General features: G+C 38.8%; 6 protein-coding genes across 6 annotated transcripts; 4 read left to right on the plus strand and 2 right to left on the minus strand.

The window, feature by feature from the left end:
* The first annotated feature begins 97 nt into the window (after nt 1-97).
* On the plus strand, nt 98-1,868 carry Asciz (ASCIZ zinc finger protein). Its single transcript, XM_065315951.1, has 2 exons — nt 98-527; nt 585-1,868. The coding sequence occupies exons 1-2, from the start codon at nt 492-494 to the stop codon at nt 1,866-1,868; spliced, it is 1,320 nt and encodes a 439-aa protein (XP_065172023.1). The 5' UTR covers nt 98-491.
* Nucleotides 1,869-1,893: 25 nt separating this feature from the next.
* Nucleotides 1,894-4,045, minus strand: LOC135802369 (endosome-associated-trafficking regulator 1-like). The gene is made up of 5 exons (XM_065315952.1): nt 3,760-4,045; nt 3,008-3,705; nt 2,888-2,950; nt 2,668-2,828; nt 1,894-2,526 (listed from the first exon to the last, which is right to left on the minus strand). The coding sequence occupies exons 1-5, from the start codon at nt 3,917-3,919 to the stop codon at nt 2,379-2,381; spliced, it is 1,230 nt and encodes a 409-aa protein (XP_065172024.1). The 5' UTR covers nt 3,920-4,045; the 3' UTR covers nt 1,894-2,378.
* Nucleotides 4,046-4,300: 255 nt separating this feature from the next.
* Nucleotides 4,301-7,746, plus strand: LOC135802146 (U1 small nuclear ribonucleoprotein 70 kDa-like). The gene is made up of 7 exons (XM_065315671.1): nt 4,301-4,641; nt 4,705-4,887; nt 4,943-5,087; nt 6,055-6,156; nt 6,214-6,622; nt 6,688-6,869; nt 7,147-7,746. The coding sequence occupies exons 1-7, from the start codon at nt 4,498-4,500 to the stop codon at nt 7,302-7,304; spliced, it is 1,323 nt and encodes a 440-aa protein (XP_065171743.1). The 5' UTR covers nt 4,301-4,497; the 3' UTR covers nt 7,305-7,746.
* A 23-nt stretch (nt 7,747-7,769) lies between these two features.
* Nucleotides 7,770-8,946, plus strand: LOC135802147 (transport and Golgi organization protein 2-like). Its single transcript, XM_065315672.1, has 5 exons — nt 7,770-7,911; nt 7,970-8,219; nt 8,272-8,502; nt 8,559-8,657; nt 8,716-8,946. Exons 1-5 carry the CDS (start codon nt 7,773-7,775, stop codon nt 8,831-8,833), a joined length of 837 nt encoding a protein of 278 aa, XP_065171744.1. The 5' UTR covers nt 7,770-7,772; the 3' UTR covers nt 8,834-8,946.
* A 217-nt stretch (nt 8,947-9,163) lies between these two features.
* On the minus strand, nt 9,164-12,248 carry LOC135802145 (engulfment and cell motility protein 1-like). The gene is made up of 2 exons (XM_065315669.1): nt 11,067-12,248; nt 9,164-10,958 (listed from the first exon to the last, which is right to left on the minus strand). The coding sequence occupies exons 1-2, from the start codon at nt 11,979-11,981 to the stop codon at nt 9,747-9,749; spliced, it is 2,127 nt and encodes a 708-aa protein (XP_065171741.1). The 5' UTR covers nt 11,982-12,248; the 3' UTR covers nt 9,164-9,746.
* A 386-nt stretch (nt 12,249-12,634) lies between these two features.
* On the plus strand, nt 12,635-14,796 carry LOC135802148 (ubiquitin-conjugating enzyme E2 W-like). Its single transcript, XM_065315673.1, has 4 exons — nt 12,635-13,177; nt 13,466-13,816; nt 13,879-13,954; nt 14,260-14,796. Exons 1-4 carry the CDS (start codon nt 13,154-13,156, stop codon nt 14,271-14,273), a joined length of 465 nt encoding a protein of 154 aa, XP_065171745.1. The 5' UTR covers nt 12,635-13,153; the 3' UTR covers nt 14,274-14,796.
* The last annotated feature ends 1,564 nt before the right edge of the window (nt 14,797-16,360 follow it).

Here is a 16,360-nt window from a genome sequence, read left to right on the forward strand (position 1 = left end):
CGTTAAACGCGCGTCTAATTTTATTTCCGCTGATAACACCGAATAAATTCTGAGAATATTGAGACGAAAATGTAATCGACTACTTTTATCGTTTATAAACGCGCACTTAAACAAACGAATAATTTACGGCCGTAACGTGGATTAAAACAATTGACAAACAAGTTAAGCACTGAATTTAAAGCTCATGTTCACATGCTGCCTGCTGTTCAGCTTCAGTGGAGATTTATAAATTACAATCACGGACGTAAGAATGATCAGCAGTTTTAGTTTACCGGTGACGTTGAGGTTTTAAACACACCGGCGCATGTGAATCGTCTGTAATTGTTGATTATATCCACCCACTCACGCACAATTCACGTCGATAACGTTCAATAATCCTCATTTATTAATCACCGCCGCTTAGAATCCATAATTGAGGGTCGCGAGTTGGCGCAGGAAACAAAACACGATCGCGTACACATTAGCTAACCTAACAAACTAGTTATGGGGTTATGCAGCCAAATCAACTCCATCGAAATTATCAGCAGGTAATAAGAAATTAATTAATTATTAATAACAAATATTCTCTATATTATTGCTTGTAGGTTGATATTCCAATAAAAATGGAGAAGATTTATCCATCTGTTGATGAACTATCAACAATTGAATCATCAATCAGATGTACAGAAGTAAATTGCACAGCAATTTTCAAGTCTAGGTCAAATTTAAATCTACATCTTGCCAGACATCATAAGAGTCTAAACTCAGAAAAAATGCTTTTAAAAAGTAACACACAAAGAAGCTATCATTGTCCATCAAATGTGTGCATTTATCACTCTGAAAAGTGTTTCAAATCAATGAAATACCTAAAACAACACTATATAAAAGTCCACTCAGTGAAAAACCACAAATGCACAAAATGTCACTCAGGTTTTGCTACAGAACATCTGAAAAACTTACATGTTGAATATTGTGGTATAAATTTCAAATGTCCTGAATGTCCAGCTGAATATGCATGCTATGACACACTGACAACACATGCAAGAAGAAAAGGGCATAAAATCTTTGCCAAAATAAAATATAAAGCATTATTTCATGGTGATACAACTGCATGCTCAAGAATAATGTGTGTAGTTGATTCAAAACCTGCAAAAAGATTGATATTACCCAAAGATTTTCTTCAAATCAATGCAGAAGAGAATAAAACAATGGAAGATACAAAAATCAAGAGAAAACGTCGAAATAAAACAGAAATGCAAACACAAACGCATAAAATACAAGCGGTAACATCATCAGCCGGTACACAAACGGAACTTGTTTCCATTCATGCTTCAACCGCGGTGGAAAATATTAGAATGTCAAAGAAAAGCATCAAAACACAAACAACTACAGTTACATCAAGCACACGCGCATGCAATACATCTTTCGATGTAAATTTACTCGATATCAATGATGATGTGCAGAGGAATTCATTAGGCACACAAACATTGAGTCCGAATATCCTATCTCAATCAATAACAATTTCTAATCACCGTAATATTACACCCATTCAAATTCCAACGCACGTTGATCAAGGTATAGGAACCGAAGATCTGCTTCAATCGTACATTAATGACTGCAATGCAGACATGGAAACGCAAACGGACTGGTTTACAAACTTAGATCTGCTCACAAATGATGTGCATTCAAATAACTACACACAAACATGTGACGATATCTTACCGCCTGATTTACGCTTCAATAATACGCATACACAGACTGTTCTTAATGATATTTTGCGTTCTGTTGGTAGCCAAACAAGTATGCGTGTTAACGGAGGCGTTTTTACCAATAATGAAACACAAACTGATTCAATCTATGAGGAATTACTGCAGGAAATCAACTCTTGATTGTAGGAGTGCATTTCTGTTGCGATTACATTTACAATTGAATTTTTAATAGTTTTCCGTTAATCATTAAATATTAAATCATATCACATTGAATTCATTGTATGTAATATTTGTGTTTAGTCATAGTGTGATGCTGACAGCATTTTTCTTCCTTTTCTTTAGTGTTACATGAATATTTGAATATTGTAAATACTGTACGTAATGAAACATCACTTATGCACCACTTACTAATATGTATGTACTGTAATTCTGTATGAGAAGTGAGAACAAAGTCAATAAATACGTTGTTAAAAAAGTTAGTAAAAAGTTATTACGCGAGTTGCACTTGTGATTATGATTAGCTTAAATGCCGCACACCGCTGTAGGCTCTGAGTGTGTACGCAAAATATTGTTGGCTTACAATCCATATAAAAAACTATCGTAATTCTCTAGCAATACCTAATCGAAAAATATTATTTACACGTATAACAGTTTTTATCGTTTTTCTTCTTTTTCTGGCGGGGTGAGTGTTTATAGCGCTGGGCCGGCGTCGGCGTCGTCATCGTCGTCGTCAGCATCATCGTCCGATATGTACGAAGTTTGTTCTGCTTCGTAACGCGAGAGGTTTTCGACGCGTGATGCTAATAAACGAAGATTTTCAACGCCGCTCAACAACTGTCTGTAATGTAAAACAATTGTTATGTTGGTTGCCTATATTGGAAAAACAAACTAACCAAAACATACAACAAACCGTAAACATTTTTAGATTTTTTTAGATATAACGTTATGGATTAGATAAAATTTAATTTAATTTAAGTACCTGAGAGAGTGTTCAGCAGTAGATGCAGCCGATCGTAAGTCTTGAGCCACATGACGTTGCGCCATTGGGTCAATTCGACTTGTTGAAGCACAGGGACCGCCTGCAGCGCCCTCTTCGCTTTTCAGCGCCATGTTTTCGCGTTTTAATCTACTCACTTCTTTCTAAAAAATTACCAAACGTAGTAAAGACTAAGTAAAACTACATAAAGTGGAAAACTTACGTTTAATAGTTTAACTTCCTGGCGCAATTTCATAATGTTATTTTCGGACGAAGTTGCTCTTATCTAAAATACAAAAAATTTACATTATTCATACACAAAAAGTTTAAAAACTTCACTTACTTTACTGCGTTCAAGATTCTCTTCAACTTGTTCCCACGCCTTTGCTAAATTCTGCGTGTATTCGTGATTCTTACTCCGTGCCAAATCTAATTCCTGTGCTAAACAATCAGCCAACCTGGTTTTCTCAGCTAACTGCCTTCTGGTTCCATCCAATTCCACTCTTAACCTATCTGCTTCCCATTCTGCACTACTACCCTCATTATCAACCACTGCAACATTTCCTCCACCAGGAGCAGTGTCTGCCAAGAAATCCGGCAGACTTTTTGAATTCCCCACCTCAGGTGCAATCACCTGAGGGCTATTTCTTACTGTAGGTCTATTCTGTGCTTCACCACTTAATGGCAAATCCAAAGGGAACTCTGCCTGTGGCCTGTAGGACACCCTCTCATTTCTGTCTCTTTCACTTCTATCCATGGTGCAGTCAGGCAGGTTGTCATGATTGTTTAAGTAACACTGTTCAATGACTAGATGATCCTGGACGAAATCCGGCAGCGCTGATGGATACTCATTTACCAAACGTGAAGACATGTGCTGGTCGGATATTTCGACATCCGACGGCGGCGGTATACTCACTGGTCTACCCTCACAGAATACTTTTGGCCTAGCACCTTGATTGTGATAGCTTCTGTCTGCTGTATTGATGAAGTGACGAAACGAGAAGGGGTTGTCTTCCTTGCGGACGTTTTGATCATGCATGGCTGTGAATTGTTTATAATTAGGACAAGTTAGAATAAAAACAATTGAGTGTTTACCTGGTTGTTGGGGATTCAAGTCGGGTTGAGCGCGCTTCGAAGGTCTGTCATTCTGCGAGCTGACCAAGTCCAAGTCGATCGTTTCGATGTCAGAGGATGAGTCGTCGCTGGCTGGCGTTCCGACAGTTCGCTTCGGTTGGTTATCGTCGCCATCAGCCATAGTTGGTTTTTAAAAAGCGAGTTACAGCCGCATCATTCGCATCTTTTCCGCATCGCATTTGGTTGGATTGCTTGTCATAGGTTAGGAACTCTTTTGACAACAACTGACAGCGATTGGAAAATAAACACAACCGACTTTTGCCAGCGGATAGGCAACCTTCGATACAAATTAATTTTGCGGTTGGTTTTCCAAAGTAAATATTAAAATAATGTAATGTTATATTTTAAAAAAAGTTAGATTTATTAAATAATTCAATAATTTTGATATAATTAGTTTATATCAAATTAATATTATATGCGTTTTCTTAATATATATTTCCTCAGTTCGGCTAACTGCAGTTGGCAGCACTGAACAACCATGTCACTCATTTTATCACAATAATCTTGCAATGGCCGCCAAGGTCGCCGACGCCGCAGACAAACAATCGCCATTTTTAACAACAGTCCACATTTTCCCCTTGACCGAAATGCGTCGATAAGGGGCTGTTTTCCACCCACAACACATATTAAATCTAGTGCATCTTGTGTATGTGATGTTTGATTGACTAATAGACGCGTAAACGCAAGCGTTCGTTCAAAATGACGCAATTCTTGCCGCATAATTTGTTGGCGTTATTTGCCCCACGCGACCCTATTCCATTTCTACCACCTGCGAGCAAGTTACCCCACGAGAAGAAAAATCGTGGATATGGTGGCGTCGGTGATTTTTTAGACCAATTTGAAGTAAGCACAAAATTTTAAATAAATTTTTTTCTATAATTTACCAATTTTTTTTTATAATTATAGGATCCAAAAGATACTCCACCACCTACAAGAGTTGAAACAAGAGAAGAACGCGTCGAGCGACGCAGAAGAGAACGTGCCGAGCAAGTTGCTTACAAGTTGGAACAGGAGATAGCAGTTTGGGATCCTACTGGGGCTACAAATGTCACTTCAGATCCATTCAAAACCTTATTTGTTGCAAGAATTGTAATTATACAAATTTTAGTCATTTTTTCTTTACTAATATTGTTTTTACACTTAGAATTATGATACATCTGAATCAAAACTGAGGAGAGAGTTTGAAGGCTATGGACCAATCAAAAAGATCCTCCTCATCCACAACACCGTCAATGGCAAACCGCGAGGATACGCGTTCATTGAATATGAACACGAGCGCGACATGCACTGTGAGTACCCAATCTGCACACCGTTCCGACATACTCAGTAGAAAAGCATCTTAAACTGCCGGCGTCGGGCGCCGCTATTTAAGGTACTTTTGCGCGACGGTGTGTGGAGCAGCGAGCGAGCCACGTAGCCAGCAATCTCCGCGAGCGTAAACCAATCAACATGCCTAAATATATACATACATAACGACGTTCGCAATGCTGCACATGAGAAGAATTAATACGTAGTTTTCTATTTTTTATACAGTCCGAGCTGCAGGCAACTAGTGCCGTTTGTCCTCATACTTCCGCTTTTTGCTGGCTATATAGGTTTGTATGTGTGGTAAGAGAAACCCTACATACAAATACGTTCTTTTATATGATGCATATTTTACTTTTGTCTGTTGGGGTTTTGTTTTCAAATACGCATTTAGTCGATTCGCGGCGTGTGATAGTTATATTCACTCTTAGCCTTCTTCTTTGAATCAATAATGTTTTGTTGCTTTTTGAACCAACAATCGAAGCGAAATTAATTCTAAACTAAAAACACCGTCTAGTAACCTAGTTGTTAATTTATATGAGGTGTCTGCGCGTTGTAAGTAATTGCGCACCAGGTAAACTAGAACTTAAAACGTGAGGATTCTTGGATATCGCGACAATAAGTAAATTTTCCGTTCACTTACGTAAGTAACTGGGTAGGTATACTTGAATAATACCTAGTTATCTTTATCTTATCTGGTAATATCTCCGACTGGTCACCCGGACAAAAAAAAGACAGCCTATGTATGTCAAAGCAGCGAAAGTGGACATTTTCAATTCTGTCTCGTTTTGAATGAACAAATAACAAACAAAGTAAGAAACAATAAAAGAGAGTACAAACGGGATGTGTAAGTCGAACGAGTCGAACATGGTAGAAACAGGACATTATCTTTTGATGTAATTGCGCGTGCCGTGAACTGGTGTGCTTAAATAGTGTGTGTTTCCATTGCAGCTGCGTACAAACATGCGGATGGTAAGAAAATTGACGGGCGGCGAGTACTCGTTGATGTTGAGCGGGCTCGCACAGTCAAGGGATGGCTTCCAAGGCGTTTAGGTAAGAATCAACAATCAAAATTTTAAAATTTAAATTAATTAAACCATAAAATTCCAGGTGGTGGTTTGGGTGGTACGAGACGTGGTGGTCCCGACGTGAACATTAAACATTCTGGCCGCGAAGATAACGAACGCGAGCGTGAGCGTTATCGCCTGGAACGGGAGCGCGAGGAACGCGGTGGAGGCGGCGGCGGCGGCGGTGGTGGTGGTGGTGGCCGTGAACGCGATCGCGAACGTGGGGGAGGTTATGGTAATGCCGGCGGTGGCGGAGGAGGAGGCGGTGCGGGCGCAGGTGGTGGCGGCGGTGGTAATTTCGATCGGCGCCGGTCACGATCCCGCGAACGCAGGAAACGTTCACGGTCCAGATCGCCACGGCGTGAGAAACGCCGCCGAAGCCGCGAGCGACGCGCTGCTGAACCGGATGTCGAGGATGTTGATAGACGGTCAAGGGATAGGGATAGAGATCGGTAAGTTGGTCCCAATCTATGCTAAACTATGTAATTTGATGAATGTATATTTTTATTATTTGCAGTGATCGTGATAGGGAACGTAAACGCAGAAGGTCAAAGTCTCGCGATCGGGACCGTGACAGGGAGCGTAAACGCGAACGCCGGGAGCGGCGCGAGCGTGAGCGTGGTGAACGCGGCGAGCGGTTAGAATATATTAAGACAGACGAGGGTGGTGAAATCCGCGTCAAGGAGGAACCCGTCGACGGTAAGACAATTTTTTCAACAACGTTTTTATCTTCATGCAACAAAGTTTCAAGAGTTTTTATACTAAAACTCGCATTTTGTTGCGATTTCATTTGTTTCAAACATGAAACTCGTTGCTAGATTGATTAATAGAAATGGCAACAGGGCCGCCAGACTTAAAGTTTTGCCTGGACGGTAGTAAACGCCTTTTACATTACTTTACACATCAAAATTACACATTTCCTAATCAACATAAACCAAATTTAGTTTAATAATAATTTTAATAATTTTGTTAACAGATTATCCAGACTATCAACAATATCAACAACAATACGAGTCGAATGTTAAATATGAAGACGAGGATGAGCGTAAGTACGACCCGGACACAGCGAACGGAAGCAGCACGCGACGTTTCGCCGCCGAGGATGACGAATACGAGGAGGGAGAGGCTTACTAAGCGACAAAAAAAACCTAGATTTACGTTAAGTTGCCACTGTAGCGCGTCGACTAGCGATTAGATAAAGTAATTATGATATGGTAAAGCATGCGTGCGAAGCTCGTGCGCAAAAAGCATCGCAAATCACGACGACACTCCCGACGCTTTCTCCACACGCATTTTGCATTTGAATATTCCGTATCACAACGCTCTCGAAATCGTCGAGTCACTTATTCGCGTTGAGTCCAAAGGCGCGGGAGTGTCGTGGGGTAATCTTACGTTGCACAAAACACTGAATGACGTGATGGTTATTTTATTTGATTTATTTCAAGTGTGTGTGGAGAGTGTATAACTGTGTAACAAACAAGTTTCTGTTTATCTAGCATATATAACGTGACCTTAAATTTTAAGTTTGGTTCAGACTCGTGTAGGAAATAAAGTGCACTCGATTTTCGATCCTGAACGAACGCGTTTGCTCTTGGTTGTGCGATGTGCATCCTATTTGTTTACACCGATCCCGATCCTGCCCAAGATGGTTACCGACTCATCGTTGCGTCGAACCGCGATGAGTATTATGTCCGACCGGCGAAGAAAGCGTTTAAATGCGAGACGACAGGCGTGATTGCTGGTAAATTAAACTTGTATTTTCGAGGAAATTGCAAGAGTTACAACGGATAACATTTTAGGAAGAGATATGGAAGTTGGGCGAGAAGGCGGTAGCTGGCTTGGCATGTCAACTTATCCCACAGATGCCTATAAATATCGATTCGGTGCGCTGTTGAACGTTACGGGGGAATCGAAAGAATCGCACAAAGGACGCGGATTTATTGTCATTGATTACCTGGAGGGAACAATGCCCATCGAGGATTATCAGCAGTATTTGCACAAGGATGATGTAGATTATCACAGTTATAATTTTGTTAGCATCGATTTGGGGTATTGCATGCATACAGGATGTTTGTAAATTAGTTTAATGCGTGAATTTCAGTAAAGAAATCACAATTCGTCATACGACTAACGCGGAGAATGAAATCGATTCGTCATTTGATGGAACAGGAAAACAAGTGCTTGCTTTCGGTAATAGCACCGTAACGACGCCATTACAAAAAGTTTTAGCTGGTAGAACGCAATTCGAAAGCATTGTGAACAAATTAAATAGTAAAAAGCTTAGTGGACAACTCACATATCAACTTATAGAGTTACTAAAGTTAACTGAAAGGTATTTAAATGTTTTCTGTTTATAATAGTAATATTATATTGTTAGTATTTGATTAGACATCTACCAGATCCAGAATTACAAAGGAGAGCACCGAAATCCTACAAAGAACTGTCATCTATTTACGTAGAAATGGTTCAACCCGGCTATGGTACCAGGTAATACTAAATCAACAAATTTAAATAATAAACTAATTTAAATATAATTGTTTGAAAGAACGCACACGGTAATATTGGTAGATCATGACTGGAATTTGCAATTTAAAGAAGTCACGATGAAGGAACCAATCAACGCGGAGCAACCGGAATGGGAAGATACTAACATAACTGATTAAGTAAATTAATATTCTAGTCATCTTATTTTAACTTAAACACTATAGCATAAGAAAAGACATGAGTTTATGTACCTTCTATACTTTAATGTAATATTATATACGTACTGCTCTAAGCGCTATTATTTGTTCAAATTTAGACAAAGTATCGTTATCGTTTCAAGTGTACCTACATTTATGACGTCGCCGGTGCGAAGGTTAATGTTCAATTGTGCGCACCTGACCTTTCACGAGTGTAGTTATTTCTTTATAAAGTCTTATCAAGGCAGTGACAGTCTACACCTTATCGTTATAATGTTGTTGATATTATTGAATTTTAAATCTATAAATGTATCAATTGTATACATTCAATATTTATTTGCATTACAATATTCTTATACATTAGCTCAGTCTAATTTGGTCTTGGCCATTACAGTTACATAATAAACAATACAAATAGGTAGAAACATATTAGTTAGTTTGACGTGCATTTTTGGTGAGCGTTTAGTCTTGGTTAGTATTAATTTGTCGAAATAATTGATCGTAGGTGAAAAATAAGGGTTTTAGCATGAAATATTGAAGTGTGGGCTGAGATATTCGTTAATTAGTCGAGAACACAATGAGATTCGTATATTTAGGGACTCTTTTCCACTTTGTGCGCAATATTGTAAGATTATAAGATTTTTGCGGATCGAGAGCAGGTATAACTAGGCAACACGCAGTGCGTTAAACGCTTAGTCGTACCGTTCGCAGTTTTCTCCTCTTTTTCGCTGACATTTAATCAAAAACCCTTATTATTCACGTGTATAAACACTTCAACATAATTTGTTTTAAAAAGTTACAATTACGAGATTCTTAAAATATACCACGTGATTTGACATGCAGATTATTACTTATGTTATTATTACTGTTAGTTTACCAACTCCTATTTCCCCGCTTATTTCAAATCATAACAGAAATGATAATGCGGTGGATCGGGCGGAATTGGTGGCGGATCCTGCGGAATAGTAACACCTTCCGCGTCCAACAATCTCAATTTAATCTCCATGGACAAAAGGATGTCCAGATCTTTCTCGGCCTCTTTACTCTGCATCCGCTGCCCCAGCAATGAATTAATCCCATCCGTCCAATACGCAAAGATTAACTCATCCGCTGCGATACAGTCCAACGACTGCAGATCGACGCCTTCCAGCGCCAACGAGAACGCCAGCTGATGCGCTGCTTTCCTCCCCCGCATATTCGGGCAGTCTTTACCTACAAGCAACGCACGAATATCCGAAACCGCCAGTTTCGATGTAAGTTCTTCGGTTGAAGGCGCACTTTTTTCGTCGCAATCACCATAATGGAGGACTTTTTGATTAGGCGACAGTCGCATGTACCAATACTTATCTTTAATACGTTGTCCACGCGCGGAATACTTAGTGAAACGTGTTCCTTCGATCAGGAACGAGATGCGTTGTTGGTGGATGAGATTCAAAATGTCCGGCGTGATTTGTTCTTTGAGTTCAACAATGGGAGTAGCATGTGATTCCCACTTTTCTCTTGAAGTGCGTTCCTGCTGCCACAAGGCAGTAATCTCGCTATATGTCAATGACAACAAACGTGTTTTAAGTTGTTCTAGAGACACAGGCGATGTCTGCAGGGCTCTGATGATCTGTTCTCGAACAACCGAAGCAACTTTCCCAAAATCCTCCGAAGTAGCGCGCATTTCTTTCCATGTTTTATTTAACAAAACAATACAAATGCAAAATGTTTCTTCAAATGGATAATCATGCGTGAAGAATAAAGCTTGATAAGCTCCGCCTTGTTCCGAAGGAGATTCACCGATTTTCAACAACTCGCATAAAATACGCACAAGTTCAACGCTTGCGCGTCCGAAAGGACATTCATGTTCATCTGCTCGGCAGCTGTTTTCTAATACAAGTTTAGTGTAGTTGTCAGGATGATTACGAGCAAAATAAACCATACAATCAAGTGCTAATAACCCAGGTGGGGTTTCAGTGAAATCCAGAGCTGGATTTATATCATTACGAAAACCAAGCTTTTTGTAATCACGTGTAAAACCAACAGGACCTCGAATACTCCCAGCACCTTCTCCGTCGAAGGCTATGCGTCGCAGTTCTTTAATTTTATCGTGACCATCTTGATCCTAAGGACAATTAAATATTATGTACAGCACAACTACCAGAATTTATTTGTTAGTAAAAATAAAAAAGATCTAAACATATACATGCTTAATAAAATAATCTGCACTAACCTGTGGATCCATTTTGGTCTTCATCCTCTGCTCCAACAAGCCAAGAATCAAAGTTTGCAGCACATACAACTGATGCGCCATTTCTGCACCTTCCACTGCTCCGGTTTGAAGAATATTCTGCTGGATAACTTGTCTCAACTGTTTGGAAGCCAATGTAGCAGCAATGGATCTCCTCTTGGTGAAATCTGCTTTAATCAACAAGGCATTAATCAAAGCAACTGTATTCTGTTGAACTACAGAAGACTCCTGAAGGTGGGTGATTAAAGAACTGACTGGAACTTCTTTCTCAACCTGTTCATACCCTTGACTACTATTCAAAACAATATTTTCCAATATTGATAGTGCTGCCTGACCAATGTCCTTCTCCTGTGAAGTGTTCACATACCCAGCAATTCTACTAATGAACTGCCCATCAAGAATGTCCCAAGATACACTTCCATGCTCCATTAATTCAACAAATGATAGCAGTGAGTAAGCAAGAAGAGCACCTTTTGATTTACCACCTTCTATGTGTTTGATAATCAAAGTTAAACCCTGCTTGCTGATGAATTCTAAAGCAAAAGTAATATCAGCACTTAACTTGGACAGTTTTTGTACAGCTGCAGTTTTTTCCTCCACTGATCCAGCATTCAGTTTATGCAGGATATCTTGGGCAGTCTTAGATGGTGAGTATTCTAGGCGTATGACGGATCCGTTCTTAATCTCATTGCGATTCTTCTCGGTGATGTAGTTCTTGTTGTTGGTATCGTTGAATTGCAGTGCGTATTGGTCGGGCTCGGAGAGATTCCAAACGTTGCACAATTCTTGGATGATGCATGTAAGCGGTTGCTTTTGATTGAATTCGGTGAGATGCGGGACCATGTCGGTCATCTCGATCGCAATCTTCACGATGTTGGCGTCTTTTATTACAGGCATGATGAGATTTTGTAAAAGAACTTTTCGTATGATGAAGATTCTTCATTCGAGTGTTTTGTTGTGTTGATTGCGGTGCAGTTAACGCATGACTAGTTGTTGGGAACGTATTACATTTTATTGCACTATCACTATGCTTCGGTATTGCTACACGTTCATTGTTTCAATATTAATCAATTAAACGCGATGACAAACCCTATAGTAAGAGGAGTCCGGCGGATGTACTCATCTTGATCATTATGCTTGACATGTCACGACTGGAATGCAGCAATTGCTATTGGGATAGGCAACCAGTTGTACATGTTAAACTTGCATGAACTGTTGCTGCATGCTATGTGTTCATGTTTTAATTTATTTATTTGGACCATTTAAAGGTGCAATGCGTTAATAATTTTTATTGTAAAAAAATTTTATTTAATTTTTGAAATATTGTATTGCTGCAGAGCAAGTTTATATAACTTTTTACGAAGCAAATCAAATATTTATTATGCGATTTGTATATTTGAGATAGGCAACCATTTCTACACATTATGCAAAATATGAACAAATTGGTTTTTCTGTTTTCAACATTCTACACACTTAACGAAAAAAAGCCCCCAATCAATACAAATGTCTGCTATAAATTGCAATCTTATCTTATCTGAAGTTGAGTAAGTTATTTCCACATACATTCAGCGCACCGCGCAACAAACTTTGGGCAAATATTTGCATTTAAAACAATAGTTGCATTTGTTGCGTTGTATATTTGCTTGCAGTATTTTTACGCCACTGCCACCTTGACGATTTCAATCAGACAGCAGCGATAATAAATTCGAAATTCTACGTTGGCGCGTACCGCGCGTCTCGTTGGGACAATGCGTGTCGCAGCCGCAGGAGCCGCAGGAGTCGCAGTGCGTTGACGCACTTTGACGTGCTATCTGTGTACGATTGTGCGATCGACTTCGCCTTCTAGGCCACAACTCGCGACAGTCGCGAGAGGCGCACCACGGATCGCGGCATCTGGTCGAAGCGCGCGCTCTCGCCGCCCGCGATACTCGCGTTCTTCTCCGCTGGGCGCGTTCGGGTGCAGTTAATGCAGGTATCGCAGCAGGCTGACAGGAGGTGCGCCAGTCAAACAGCTGACACAAAATTATAGTGGTCCACAGCTGCATCCAGCTGAATCGGATGTGAACAGAATGTCCGGCATGTCTCCGTCAGAGGTAAATCCCAAACACACCACAAACGCAAACATCTCTAACCTTGCGCGTTCCTTTGTTTTCGCCTCGAACTTCTCGACGAGTTATACGCACATGCCAATTCACCAGCATTCAACAACATGTTTACCAATTCGTCTAGCGACTCTAACGTGTTTATAATCATCACATTAACCACAATTCAATCTCGCTTTTGCATTAGTTCAATAAATTAGTATAAATTAGTAAGGCTTGGGAGAACCAAGGCCAGCAGTCTGGTTGTCCAGTCTCTAACTTTTACTTCTTCGCCCTCAGAAACGGCTCCAGAAAGAGCTTATGTCACTGCTGAAGGAGCCGCCACCTGGAGTGCTTGTTGACTACGAGCTCGCCGAGCAGAACTTGCTGCAGTGGACAATCCGCATGGAGGGTGTGCCGGGCACGCTCTACGAGGGCGAGTGCTTCCAGCTGCAGTTCAAGTTCACCAATAAGTATCCGTTCGATTCGCCTGAAGTCATCTTCGTCGGCGCCAATATTCCCGTGCATCCACACGTCTACAGCAACGGCCACATTTGCTTATCAATCCTCACAGACGACTGGTCACCGGCGTTATCGGTGCAGTCCGTCTGTTTGTCAATTGTATCTATGCTCAGTAGTTGTAAAGAAAAGGTAAATTAGTTTTTTGGTGATTTCAATGTAGAAATGTTGTTATTTACTTAATATTTTTGCAGAAACGACCGCCTGATAACGCTTTTTATGTGAAAACCTGCAATAAGAATCCAAAGAAGACTAAGTGGTGGTATCATGGTAATATTTTCACTTAATATTTAATTTTTTTTAAGTAAATGATGAGAACTTTATAAATATTAGTGTTGAGTGTGTTTTTTTCATGTGCTAGAAGTTTTATGTTGATAACTTTCTATTCATTGGTAGAATTTTAAATTCTTTATATGCCTCTTTGTCAATATTGACAATTATGACATATTTTGTGATAATTGGTCCAATGGTCAGTATGACACACACTCAACAAATGTTTTCTTGAATCATTTAAGTTCTTTTTAAGGTTAACTGGATGCCTGTATAACTAATTGTTTCTGATTTGTCTGTTTCAGATGATTCCGTATAATATTTACTTAATATCAATTGTGATGAAATTATTTATAGACACACAGAAGAACTTCTTATCTCTATTGTTTTCTAATGTGTTTCAAAAACGATTCGACGAAATGCAAACAGTTGCATCGCTGTTATCGCAAGTTTATTTAAATAACTTATTAGCGATTTAGTTTCTATCATGATGCATAAATCTATGATTAAATTTTAAGCTATCACTTAATGTTGTTAAAGGATGTTAGATCGCGTTTGCTTCCGCTCAAGCAGCGCGAAGTGTTTCCGTTGCATTACCACGATTACTCCGATAGCATGATAATCGACGAATGGAGTGCTTTCCGGATGGATTTCCTACCTACACACGACGATTCTACGTATTCGTAGAAGTTGAGTTTCACGTTTCGACGCTTTATGAAAAATTATTGACGACGTAATAAGTACATTATTGAACAATGCAAGACGCCACACGTTGTTATTTCCTAAACAGTTAGTATATAATGACGAAATAAATAAATTGTTCCTGTTGGATAAACACGCAAGATGCAAACTATTTTATTACCCAACCCTGCACCTAACAATTCCTGTCTCCTGTATGAGGTCCTTGGGGCTTTGATCAAGGAGTTAAAGTATTCTTGCGGAAATCCTATCTACTTGTATGACTTGCCGTATAATTTTTCTTAAAATTTTACAAGACAAAACTTTCTATCTCCTTAAATGCCTATCAGAGAACACATTTTGGCTGAAAAGCAGCGTTGAATTTTTTGGTTCAAATTAATATTGACTGAAAAACAGAGCAGAACTATAATTTAAAATTTATTCCGGTTGAAATGAATTTAAATTACTTACGAATTATTTACGAATATTTCAAAACTAAAAGGACTAGAAAGAAAAGGACTTCAGATCCTTGATTCTTGAAGGATTCTCAACGCTAAAATTTGATCCACTCGAAAATCAAAGTACAAAGTGGTAAGTACTTTTTCAAACTATAAAGGGTGATTATTATCGAAACCATCGGTTTAATAACAAAATGTTACTAAGATAATGTATTCAAAATCACGTGTTCTTTAATATTCCGCAACAAAAAAGTCAACTTTCAAATTTTAATTTTTTGCATAAGGAATGGTGGAGAAAATGAATAATCCAGTTTATTGCAATTTTCTTGTAAACGAATAAAGTTAAAAGAAAATGGTTTTCAGATTCGTATTCAGTGCATAATTTGAAACTATTTAAAATTTTAAAATGTTTAATTATCCACACTTATGCAATATATGAAAATGGTCGATAACTTAAAAACTAATTATGTCAGCAAATCCAAACCTTAATAAATGGTTTCCTTGCATCATTCTACACCTAGTTACACAGTTTCATGAAAATCAGAGAAGTGGTTCATTTTGTCGTGTTTCGATTTCCATCAAGTTTTTCCAAAATATTGATGTTATCAAGAAACTAAATAGAGATTGTTCATCGCATGGGAATTCTCTACCGATTGGCGTTTTCCATTTTGCTTTAGCATAAAAAGCAATTTTTGACCCCTAAAATAGTTAAGTGTAACCTCTTGATGAATTTTGAGTGGCTTTTGGTCAACATCTGAAAATCAAAAAACTAAATCTGCCATCTTATAGAATTGAGTTATGACATGAAGAAAATGAAAGAAATAACTCTTTAACTCTATTACTTTCCGAGAAAATCGCGTCGGAAAAGTGTTTTCCACTACCTTAAAAATAAAATTTTTAAATTCTTATCTTGTGTAGAATTATTTGCAGAACCCAACACCGTTCCCGGTTTTTGTTTATCTTTATTAGTTTCTGAGATACTCAGTAATTAAGTATAGCTCTTTGTACACTTTGTACTTAAAAATGTCTCCTGAGTAAACTATCAGAGGTATTAAGTAAAAAGTTGTGTTAATTGGATAATGAAAAACTTTTGCACAGAATGGCAGCATTTGTTTTTAATAATTAGTACAACCACTTACAAAATTGCCAGGCGCCTCCGACAAATGTTTATTATTTATTTACACCGGGTTTCATATACTATTATTCTCGAAAACTAAAAGAGAAAAACAAAAATTAACAACAGATACTTCATTCTTAAAGCTTTTTCTTT

The sequence above is a fragment of the Atheta coriaria genome, unplaced genomic scaffold (genome assembly GCF_025399875.1).
Source record: "Atheta coriaria isolate IRGN ID8LTWV9N9 unplaced genomic scaffold, Caltech_Dcor_3.1 hic_scaffold_16_pilon, whole genome shotgun sequence".
Classification (NCBI taxonomy): Eukaryota; Metazoa; Arthropoda; class Insecta; order Coleoptera; family Staphylinidae; genus Dalotia; species Dalotia coriaria.